Below are 12,287 nucleotides of genomic sequence, written 5' to 3'. Positions count from 1 at the left end.
TGCTGAAAAGGATTGTAGTTTAAGGATTGGAGACTCATCCTCAAAGCCACTTTCTCTCCCTGTGCCAGCTTCTACAGAAACAGAGGAGCTGGGATAGTCTATGTGCACGGTCATTACCAATGGAAAGTTTTTTCCGATCACTTGCTGTTTGCCAAGTGTTTTGAAAGGGGCTAGTGAAAGAGAGACAGGACAAATTCTATGGTCCTAGGAGACTGTACTTCCACTGGAAGTTACTGTCATCACCTGAGTGTGTGTGTGTGTGTGTGTGTGTATGTGTGTGAGAGAGAGAGACAGAGAGGCCCCACATGCCACTGTCCACACACATGGGTATAAGCCGACTCTTCCTCTGCCCAGTACTGTAATCTTTCACTCTCAATAAAAAGAACCTACAATAAATGAAATACAGAGTGATGCTTCTTGTGCATAAATGACTAAAGAAGCTCGGGGATGTGGTGGATCAGCTACTCAGTTTAGGGGCAGAAATGGGAGGTAGGAGACACACTTTGTCGAGGAGCCAGCATTTCAGCTGGGGGGGGGGGGACAAACATTTTCTCTAGGCCTGGAACGCAAAGAGTGAAATGCGAACGACGCTCACAGAGGTGAAGGGAGGTAAACGGCAGTGCCTTTGCATCCTGAAGAGGTAGCATATACCCCAGAGTGGTGTTCCGCCAGCACTGGCGCATCTGAGAATTACCTAAAGGGGCTCGTTCAGAATGACGGTGGATGGACGGCTTCCTCGTGCTCTGATTCGGTGTCCAGAAAGCTGTGATCCAAACAAACTCCCAGACTGGCCAGGCTTTGAAATTTATCCGCAGAGACCTTGTGAGCAGGGGCAAAAATTCCTTCAAGAATGACAATGTAGGAGAGCTGCAAGTTATATCAGAAAGCGATGTCACGCTTCTGAACTTAGGAGTCAAATAAGCTGGCAACTAAAATACTATTTTGACTTTTAAGAAGTCACTCCACAAGAATGTCTAGTTAAATGGCTAAGTAAAAGAATTCAAGGAGGAGGTTAAGGAAGCCGACCAAAAGATCCTTCAACTGTGAAACCAGCATAGCTTGTTGGACTTGGCAACAAGGAAAAACACAAAACCAAATAACTAACAACAACAACAAAACAGTATTAAGGTTGGCCATGTCTCCCGGCAGTTAAAAGCCCATACTGCCAAACTTGACAATCTGAATCCCATCCCAGAAATCTAAATAAGTAGAATGAGAGAACTAACTTTCATATAGTCTTCTGATCTCACTCACATGTGCACTGTGGCTGCCTTGGTACACACACACACACACACACACACACCACACGTGCATAAGGGAAGCAGTATCAGAATAGCCAACTGAGAGCCGGCAGCTGGAGCCTTCTTAAAGAACTTTCTTGAAGAGGTTAAACTGATCATCCAATCAGGCACTGTGGTTCTGATCAATGCACCGGGCAGGTGTGATTACCAAGACTACAATGTAAACATGCGTCACGCTTCCGCGTAGTCAAATCCAGACACACTCTTTGTCTCTGCCTCTGAAGCACAGAACAGGCTCTTACATAATTTCCTAGCTAGTCTGTGTTAGCGCCTGTGATTAATGCCACATGACGGGCTTTGAACTTTGTGTTCTGATGGCTTCTCTAGCCTTGCAGAGCTCCTAGCAAGAGGAAATGTGTGACCCACAGACTTCACTCCTGATAACTATCAGTCCAGCCAACAGCATTGCCATTGCTCCAGGAGGCCTCATGAGTAACCATTTTTGTGCCTTGCTCCTGTCTACAGACAAATTACATAGGACTCTTGAGATGGGTTTTTAAAGCAGAAACAAACCAGAGGAACGATATATAACTTCCTACAGCCCAACCCTGGAAGAAAGCTGATAAAGAATTCGTCTGGGGAAAGCCAGAAGAATCCAAGAGGAATATCCACGGTAGAGAAGTCCTTGCTCACTCTACTATCCTCTCTCCAAAGCCTCCTGGAGTAGCCCTCTATCCAGCGGATCAGTGATCTCAGAGCAGAGTATCCCGTCCAGAACAGAAGCTGTCCCAGTGCTGACCAACTTTTCCAGTTTGGACAAGTTCTCCCAGCTCTTCATCCAAGTGTTCCTGGATACCTACCCCGTCTAGCCTCAGGCTCACAGGGGACCAGGGAAGAGGCCAGGCGCCCTGGAAGTTCCTTCTCCCTCCCACCTCTCCCGCTCCCCCAACAGACCCTGCTGGCCAGAACGCTTCCCAGGGAGATGATTCTAGCTCCTGAACAAATGCATTCATATTCCCCCTGGAATCCCAGTGTGACCTCGACCCTACCTAGCATCCCCGGACTGACGAACAGCTTAAGAGCAGGCAGGATTGACGGAGGCTGAACCCCAAGCTGTGAATAGACCCGGGTGGAGAGCGCCCCACCTGACCTCTTTCCACCTGGCAGCTGCTGCCTCACAGCTACTCACCAACTCCAGGGCTCGCAGGAAGGCAAGGGGTTCCTTCAGCGCCCGAAAGGTGCCCGCCGAAGCCAACTAGGGATGAATAAGACAAGGGAGAGAAAGAAAAAAAGTATGAGCGGGGGACTGTGGACACCTGTCCAGGTGTCAGGGTCCTCGGTGTTCCCCAACCTTAGGCCAGCTGTTTTGCCCGCCCCGTTCAGTTCTACCTGGCTCACAGGGTCCATGGCTCGCCCTTACTACGTCTTCTCCCGCGCCAGTTCCCTTCAGGGATGAAGTTCTTCTGACCCACGGTCCCCAGGGTCAGAAGCCAATTCAGGCCTCGAGCAGCTGACCCGGGACCCTGGCAAGAAGCGCCGGCAGCCTGTGACCGCTCCCTGAGGCTGAGGCTCCGCTGCGCTGTGCGCTCTTGAGCTAGCACTGCGGGAGGCAAACGGAGCAGGAGAGGGGTGGGCGGGGCAGAGTGGGCAAAGGAGCAGCAACAGGGGAGGGGAGAAAGGCAAGCCGTCGGGGCCAGGCTGTCATTGGCCAGCCGCACGCTGCACGGGGGAGGGCGTCCGGGTGGGCTAGGCACAACCTGCGCTCATTGGTCCAGGCCCAGCGCGCGCAGCTCTGGGCTCCGGGGAAACTTTGGGGGCTGTTGGCTGGCCACAGTAAGCTCACGTCCTCAGCAAGAAGGCTGTCCGCAGCAAGAGGCTTCCCAGGTGAGAAAAGAACGCCCACTCTCAGTGGAGACACGCATTTACATTCATTCTGGTGACTTCTCTATGACGAGGAAATCATGGATCACGCCAGTCATTTCTCAAAGCCTGCATGGAAAGGCTTCCTTGTGTGGCTAGACAGTTTCAGACTCTGGGGTCCAGCCCCAGACAGCACACTGCTTATTCCCCTCCAGGAAGCAGGGGCGGGGAGGAAACCTGGGTGTAGACTGGAGAGAGACAGGGGTGGTAAGAGAGAGGGACAACTGGAGAGGGAGACAGGTGTGTGTGTGTGTGTGTGTGTGTGTGTGTGTGTGTGTGTGTGTGTGTGTGTGTTTGGGGATGGGTGAGGGGTGTCAGCATAGAGTGGTAGGAACCGAAATCAATTGATCTTGGCTATAGCACTGGGTACCAGGCAGCTAGGTAATCTTCCGGACCCTGTGTGAGGTCCATAGCAAATTCGCCTTATTTTAAAAGTAGAAAACAGATGGGATTAGAACCAATACATGAAGGACTAAACTGGCCTCGAACTTAAAGGACATTTCAAGCCTACGTGGGCTCTTTGAACCTCGTGTCAATCCCCTAAATGAACTTTTCCAAAATACTGATAGATAAAAAACAGTTTCCACCCTAACCAGAGTCAAACTCTGCTTAGAATTTAATCAGAAGTAGCTCACCCCCACCCCTTAATGGGTCAACCTTGCTGCATATAATCAGCAGCAATGATGGAGTTCTGTCAATCAAGGAAACACCTTGCTGAGAGATTAACTAACTCCCTCATTTCATTAACTATTCACGGAACACCCACGGGTTAATAGTGTTAGCCTCCATCTTGAGATGAGGACACTGGAGCTCGCTGAGGGGAAGTGACCTGCTCAGTGCTGTTCAGCTTGCAGGCACTGAGCCTGAGCTGAATTAAAAACGGAGATGCAGAAAGCATAGAGGAAGGAGAAGACGGGGAATAAGGGAGAGAAGTGGGCAGGTCCATCACCCTGTTCAGCCCTTTCTTCTCCCTTTGGACTGGATTCTACATATGAAGTGGTCTCCCAGCAACACAGAAGAGTCCATCTGTTTACTACAAAGATTTGCCAAAAAGGCTTGGAGTGTGTCAGAATATGTGAGGGGTGTATTTAATAGTTAGGGCTGGGGAAAATAAATATAGAAAAAGAATGGTCTGTAGTCTATAAGAAGAGACAGCAGTCCAAAATTGGGCAAGAAAGAAAGAAAGCTTTTAGGAGAGACCCCTCCAACCCTGTCAATGGATTTTATTAAAGAAAAACTCGAAATTGCAAGAGTAGAAACCCCAACAGGCCAGTTGCGCCATCTGCAGCCCCAGCTTTGTTCTTACTGCTCTTCTGACATGCAGAGAGCTTCTGAAACAACGGAAAACAATCGCTTGAAACACAAGCCTTTATGCAACTACAGGGTAAGTGGGAAGGGGTGGAGCATAATCAAGTGTTTGGTACTTGGTGTTCTGATTGCGCGTTTATAAACACATGAGCCAACCTGTTTCTTTTCGCCTATGAAATAGAACACACAATACTGGATACTGACTGTAGCTAGGTGCTTCATGGACTCTAGTAGATTTTGTAGATAGCCCATGTAAGATGGTATTTCATGCTTCGATTCTTTCAATAATTGAGTCTTTCCAAAGCAGCCTTGAACATGTAAAGGTCCTGACTACAGTGCTCACCATCCACTCTTAGAGTGTGCGCCTTCTTTTTTGGTCCAGGAGCAGTCATGTGACTTCCAGAGACAATGGGTATTTCTGAGGATAAGTTGGGGGAATTTTATATAATCTACCCTCTGAGTTATTTCCTAACACTAGAGGATGAATATGATTTCCTTGTAGAGATTGGCACTACAGCCTAGTGGCAGAGCATTTGCCTGGCATACACAAGGGCAGGGCTTTGGTCCCTAGATTACCAACAACAGGGCAGAAGAGAAGACTTATATGGAGATACTGTTGACAGTCTGGGTTCCCACAGAAGGCTGGCATAGAAAGGAGCTGCAGCTGAGTCGTGGTGAACAGGAAGCTAAGTAGTGGTGGACAGGAAGCTGAGTGAGACCTGCTTTGGGACCCCAAAGAACTGAGATATTAAGATTTTTTTTTTTTTTTTTTTTTGCTATTTAACCTCAGCTGACTAAACAGATTTCACACAGTGAAGTAGGGAAAACAAGAATTTGACCTCATTGTCTCTGCACTCCAAAGCATAATCTTTGCTCTTTGCATAATGGTCAATGCGGTTAACGAGTATAACATCTGTTCGGTGATGGTAATTTTCCTGATGGGGTCAGTTGAGTTTCTGCTACACTCAGAGGGTTGCACTGTTTCCTGTGTTTCATTTAAGCCCCATCCTATCCTGCTCTCCTTCTCTATGAATAGCATACCAAGCCAGAGGTAATTTTCATGAGTTCACCTATAAATCTGAAATCAGGAAAGATTTATTGACTGTATTGTCCATGTGCGATCATTAAGCCAAGGACTTGACACTAATGAAGTCTGATTACCATGCTTAGTCCCTCAGATCTCTCTTCATACTCAACATTTCTCTTAGCTAATATGGTGACATATTTTTCCAGGTCTCCAGCCATCATGCGAAACTGGCAAATGAGGGTGTAATGGCTTAGACTACAATGGCACATTGTCAGGCGTTTCTTTTCGCATTCCACAGATGTATATGTCCCCAACAGCTGCATCACCAAAATAGACAAAAATTGTGAGCTCCATATCGCATTTGCAATGCTAAGTATTCGGTAGACTTTGGGGTTAGACCCTATGTATACGACCAGAGGATAACTCTGGTTTCCTTCCAAACAGATCGGCAAGAGAAGGAAAGGTGGCGTGAACACTGCCATCGTTTTATTTCTGGTGACTTAAGACGACCCCTTCTCTTTTGGCCCAATATAGTAAAACCTAGTTTCCATCTTATTCTAATGGAGATGCTGCAAGGGCTCAGTTGCTGGGTTAACTTTGATGGAGCATAAGCCATCTATTGAAGTGCTCTGTGTTGCCTATGAAACTCAAGTAGTTTCCAAACCCTTTTGGCTTTAACATAGAGACTATGCATACTTCCTTTGACCCAGCAAAACAATCCATCCACCTTCCTTCAGAGGAGAGCTTATTCTCAATCGAGGGAGATTTGGGTCCTCCTTTGCCCTATTGACAGTGTATTTTGATTTCTATGTCTGTATGTGTGTGTGTGGGGGTGGCATCTAGAAGGTAAAGATCAGGGATTATTCCCAGCAGCCGTATAAGAACAGAAGGTGTCTCACAGCCACAGTAGTGAATCATATGGAAAATATCAGTGGCTCCAAGGCAGAGCAGCCTTCATTGGCTCATTCAGTCAGGAAAGGGTGGGAGCCTGCTGTGTATTGACATGGTTGAATACTAATCTGTCCCTAGATGCTTGCTGAGACTCCTACCTTTCCAAAAATACTCAAAGCCTAAACTTTTAGAGTCAGTATTTTATAAAGATGAAAGTGAGAAGTCGAATAATAAAAATAACCATTTTGAGTTTCAAAGAGGACTGTTAGATCAATACGACAAAAGAATAAATTGTTATAAACAAATATGAAATTATATATATACACAAAATTATTCTTGTGTATGAAGTAAACAATAGATAGACAATGAAAGAAGACAGCTTTAAAAAACAAGCTAGCACACTACCGTAGATAGTATTATTTAGACAAACTGGTTGCTTTTGGACCAGTATTCTTGGATTTCATCTTCCTGTCTCTGGTGAAGAAGAAAAAACTATTTAAAGTTTGTCTGTGGCAGCAATACAAAAGGAAACTGTGCTCACGGGTTATTAAATCTAAAACTCGACAAAGAATCAATGAGTGGAAGCCTGTACAATGGTCCACACTGCACTCTGTGCTCCTGCTGGCAGCAGGGCCTTCTCACATTCTTCCTGGTGTCTGTGAGCGGAGAAGTCGGCCCTGTAGGTCAGGCTGCTTATTTGTTCAGCTGGTTTGTAGAAGCGCTAACTTTACAATAAATGAAGTGCTAACCTTCCAACATCCTGTCAACTATATTTATTCTTCTTACTTCCCGTCTTCAGCGGATGCACTCACTAAAACACAAAAGACTACATTGAAAATTTCTTCAAACGATAAGGCTTCGCAAATAGGCTTCCTACTGCGAGTCTTCTGTACTGGATTTCTCTCTCTTTTCAATTTTAATTTCAACTCATCTGTGTTGATTGTACATGATAGAGGGTTGTGTAAGTACATCTCCCATGCATGTATGCAGGTATTTTGAGGCTCTTTCCCTTCACACTGCCCGTCTTTCCCTTCTTCCCCCTCCCTCCCTGCTGTTACTGCTTCTTACCTTCCTACTTTCAAGTCCATGGCTACTGTTAACACTCTTTCCTGCCCTATTTGCTTGATTTAATCTATTCGAAAATTTAGTAATCATAAATGAGAAAATATATGTGATATCTGAGACACTCTGAGGCCGATTTCATTTCTTTACTATGGTTATTTCCAATTGGATCCACTTTCTTGCAAATGACATAACCACTCTTTCTCGTGACTAAAAAGTTCATGTATGTAACATTTCTCTATCTGTTCCTCTGTTGCTGGACACCTAGGTTGATTCTTAACTTAGACATAGTGCTACAATAAGAACAGGTATACAAATTTGCATGTCATGTGTTGCCACAGAATTTTTTGGCTAAATATCCAGGCCAGGGATAGCTGGGCCATATGGCTGCTCTATATGTAGGTCCTTGAAGACCCTTCAAACTGACCTCCACGGTGGCTGAATCATTTTCACAGGAGGAGGTGGAGGTTCCTTTTTGTCAGGTTTGGATGCTTGTTTTTTAATGACTGTCATTCTAAGTGGTATGACATGTAGTTCAATGTAATTCAGTTCTCATTTCACTAGCAACTAGTTTGTTTGAACATTTCTCCTGTATATAGTATGGCCTCTGGACTTCATCCTTTGGAAATTGTCCATCGTTTCATTAACTAATTCATTGACTGGGTTGTTTGACTTCCCATTTTATTTTTGAAGCTATGTATATGGCCTACTTGTCAATCTTCTGTCAGGTGTATATTCCACAAAGATTGTCTATTTCTGTAAAGGGTGACATTGAAATTTTGATGGAGATTATAATGAATCTATAGGTTGCTTTTGGAAATATAGCCATTTATGTGATAATAATTCTCCTAATCTGTAGGCACAGGAGACTTTCTATCTTCTGGTGTCTTCAGTTTATTTTTTTCAGTGCTTTACACTTTATATTAGAAAGCTTTTCTGGTCCTTTGGTGGGTTTATTCCAAGATAATTTTGCCTGGGGCAGTATATAATGGGATTGTTTATGATTTCTCTCTCAGTATGTGTGATTTGTGTGTGTTAGCTTTCTTTCCTGCCACTTTGCGAAAAGTGTTTATCGGGTGTAAGTTTTTTGGTGGTGTCCTTACGTCTTTTCTGTATAGAAACCGTATCTTTTGCACATAAGGAAACTGTGACTTCTTGGCTTATTTGATATTATTTCCTTCTCTCACCTTCTTGCTAAGACTTCAAGCACTGTATTGAATAAGAGTAGACATAGTGGACAGTCTAAGTTTTTTCCCATTTACTATAGTGTAGACTATGGTTTTACCATTTACAGCTTCCATTGTGTTGATATCTGTTCTTCTCCTCTTATCTTCTGTGGGGCCTTTATTGTGAAGGGTGCATGGTATTAGAAGGTTTTCTGTGTTTGTTAAAATGAACATGTGACCTCTGCTATTGAGTCCATTTGTGTAATATCATATTTACTGTTTTGTGTATCTTGAGCCATTCCTCCCTCTCTGGGATGAAGTCAACTTGGTCATGGTGAACGACCTTTCTGTTGTATTCTTGAATTCAGCTTACTAATATTTTATTCAGAATTTTTGTACTAAGGTTCATCAGGAAGTTTTGTCTATAAGAAGTACTGATACTCGTTCTTTGAAGTTCTCATAGAATTCAGTTCTGATTTCATTTGCACCTGGACTGTTTTATATTTGTTTAAAATAAAATATGTATCTGTGGGAGAGTTGGCAAGTGTATGTCATATGTGCCCTGTAGCTATCTGATATATCCATTTGATCTATGGCTTTATTTGACTCAGCTGTTTCTATGTTTATGTTCGTTGGCATGACTTTTCTATTGGTGAAAAGTCAGATATTTATGTGTTTGGGTTAAGCTATGCCTTTACATGCAGTTTTGTTTGGTAAAATCGGGGGCACTAGTATTTGGTGTGTATATGCTTAGAAGTGTAATAGGCATTTAATTAATACTCAGAACCAAATAAAAATACATATGGCCAACGTGAACTCACATCACAAAACGCCTCTTTCTGCATAGTAAACCAAAGGGAGCTGTGTGAAATCTGACAGCTTCAAGGCATGCAAACTAGAACACCAAGCTATTATTGAACTATTTACCACTGACCCCGGGGCATCGTAGTAGCAACTGAAATCATAGTAACAATCTGGCAATGTGAGAAGTAGGTACTGGGCAGCAGTCAAGTGCCTCCACAGGCACCCCTCAATTCATTCTGCTCTCAACCTCCGAGCATATGTTACTGTCACCCCCACAGTGCCACCAAGCAAAACTAGACTCCAGAAAGTTCAAACCTTAGCTAAGGTCTTGCGGAAAGTAAACGGCAGAGTCAGTGTTTGCTTCCTTCTCCGCAGCTTTCTAAGAAAAGAAGAGCGCGCAGCTTCCACTGCAGACTTGAATACATAGCAAGCTGTTAGGGAAAATACGTTTCTTGCTAGGATCTAAGCAGAATCTCTTGGGAGGAATGGAAGAAGGATAGGCAGCGTATTCTGGGAGAATGCTATTGTGTGAGCATTCCAGAGCACATTAGAAAAACCCGGCCTTCTCTACGACGGAAGTGTTGCACCTCTGCCTTTCACCGTTAGCTGTTTTCCTAAACACCCATTGCTTTGGTGTTGCAAGCCCCCTCGGAGTGTGCACAGCTCTGAGTTCCTGCCACAGCCCCTCCAGGTTTTGCAGGAGGTTGAGGAAGCCCACTTAGCTCAGGTTCTTCCCCGAGAAAGAGGTCAGCATAAGAGATAGCGTAACTCAAGATCAGGCTCAGATTGAGTTTATTACACCTGACTCTTCCAGTTCTTCTTGAACTAGCCCTTCCCTCCCCTTGTGTATGTGTGTATGAGTGTATATGTGTTTGTATGGGTGTATATGAATGCGTATGTATGTATGTGTATGTATGTGTGTGTTTGTATGTGTATGTATGTGTGTATGAATGCATATGTAAGTGTGTGTATATGTGTGTTTGTATGTGTATGTATGTGTGTATGAGTGTGTATGTATGTGTGTATATGTATGTTGTGTAGTTTTTGGATAACATTTTTCTGTGTTACAAATAGCTTTTTGCTCCTGGGAAAGAAAACCTTATCTTGTCCAGCAATTATGAGAAGCTCCAAACTCTTTCCCCATCTACAATCACATATACATATTCTGCTTTCTCTTGAGATCACAAAAATCTTCTGTCCTTTAACTTTTCAGTAAAAAAATAATTTGAAATTATTTCTGTCCAAACACAGTCCAAGAATGGAGAATTGTGAGAACATGCCAAGAAAACAAGACAAGAGTCTCGTGACCTTAGTTTCTTCAAAACGTGAGGATTGTTCTTGAAATGTGTATTTGTACTCCTAGGTGTAGTAGATTCAACTAAGTGTTTCTATGGAAAAAAAAAAAAACATGTTTTTTTTGTTATGCCCATATCCGCGAAGTCCCTCCAAAACCAACAAGGAGACTGATCCCATGTGTAAAAGCAAAGAGCTTTTATTTTATACAAGTTTGCAAACTCGGTCTCTCTATGTGTCCAATGTATTGGAATAATCAGAGAGCTCAGTTAGAGTTGGGTTTTTGTAGTAGTAGAGGTGGGGGTGAGGGATTTCTAGGACTTAGGACCCCTGATCGGTTGACATTTGTCTAGGGGTGTCCTGGTGAGTGTGCTGGCAGGCGATCCTATCTATAACGTTGGAAGGAACATTAGGCATTTCCTTTGGATAGTCTGTTCTTGGGTGGTGCTCAGGTAGTCTCAGTTTATATAAGGTCCTTCCTGCAACCAGGTATTGCCTCAGGGTAAACCACTGAGACTCAGGCCTCCATTAAATTTATCATGGCAGAGTTCTACTCTGGCAGGTGATAATAGTTGGAAGTAAATCATGTCCTTTGGATGGTCTGTTACTCATGGCTGGCTCCTACATTTCTGCCATGTGTGGCTTGTCCTTGTGGTCATATGCATCCTGAAGTCCCGACAACCTTACTTGTGTGACCTCCGTTAACCCTCAGAGTATAAATTACCCTCGCCTTTGAATGAACTTGGTGATTGTGTAAGACTTTAGTCCTCCTCGTGTATTGGTCGTGTTCCCCCAGGTCCCACCACCTCTAGAGCAGTGACAGTTTCACACCTGAGACACTAACCATATTCGGTGTCGCTCTGTGGTCTTGCCCTTGCCTGCCTTGGGCCTTTCACAAAGCTTGTGGACTGACTGTACGGGACGGTGCTAAGTGTGCTCACCCAGACAGGAGCAGAAAGTCAAAACCTAAAATTGGGTTTTTACTAAATTATACTGCGGTGCATTTTTACACCTGCTTGGCAAATAGCCAGCGGAAGGCTACAATTATGTAGGTTCTTTGCCAGAAATAAAGGAGATGTTAAAATAATAAACCCTTCAAATAAGTAAAAATAGAGATGAAAGAAAAGATGGAAGAAGAAAAGAGAGAGAATGGGGGGGAGAGAAAGACGTTGGGGGAGGGGCTATGGAAGAGTCTGCCCAACTCAAGATCAATAGATGTCATCGGCATCATTGTGGGTAATTTATGTTCACGATTGACTTTGTTCCCCCAGACCCAATCCCTCAGTTTCATCCCCTGCTCTGCAGCAGAACACCCATGGCAGCCTTTTATGCCTGCTTGCTCCCATCTCTTCTGGATCCCACAGATCTTCTCCTTCTAACCTTCCTGCCCCAGCTTGTTGCTTTATTTTAGACCTCAACCCCAGCTATCACATCCTGCTAACCCAAGGGCCGCTCCTTCCAGGGCAACAAGTGAGCTGGAGGCAGAGCCATGCTACTAAGATGCTATCACTCCAGTTTCATCCCCACTCTGTAGGGAGATTCTGCAGACCACTGCCGTGGTCTCCCTGTCCTCCC

The 12,287-nt window shown here is 44.4% G+C and overlaps 1 protein-coding gene across 1 annotated transcript in view; it reads right to left on the bottom strand.

The window, feature by feature from the left end:
- Positions 1 to 2,810, bottom strand: part of Synpr (synaptoporin) — a 307,866-nt gene extending 305,056 nt beyond the window's left edge. Inside the window, exons 1-2 of the mRNA XM_050160538.1 lie at positions 2,631 to 2,810; positions 2,431 to 2,496 (exon numbers count right to left, since the gene is read on the bottom strand). Of these exons, the coding sequence (XP_050016495.1) occupies positions 2,431 to 2,496; positions 2,631 to 2,648 (84 nt within the window). The 5' untranslated portion in view covers positions 2,649 to 2,810. The remainder of the gene's footprint in view (positions 1 to 2,430; positions 2,497 to 2,630) is intronic.
- Between the last annotated feature and the right edge of the window lie 9,477 nt (positions 2,811 to 12,287).

Source organism: Alexandromys fortis, unplaced genomic scaffold (genome assembly GCF_014885135.2).
Source record: "Alexandromys fortis isolate MF-2015 unplaced genomic scaffold, M_Fortis_MF-2015_v1.1 scaffold_116, whole genome shotgun sequence".
NCBI classification, from domain to species: Eukaryota; Metazoa; Chordata; class Mammalia; order Rodentia; family Cricetidae; genus Alexandromys; species Alexandromys fortis.
Note: the sequence above shows the minus strand (reverse complement) of the source record. Positions and strands in the feature narration are given on the sequence as shown.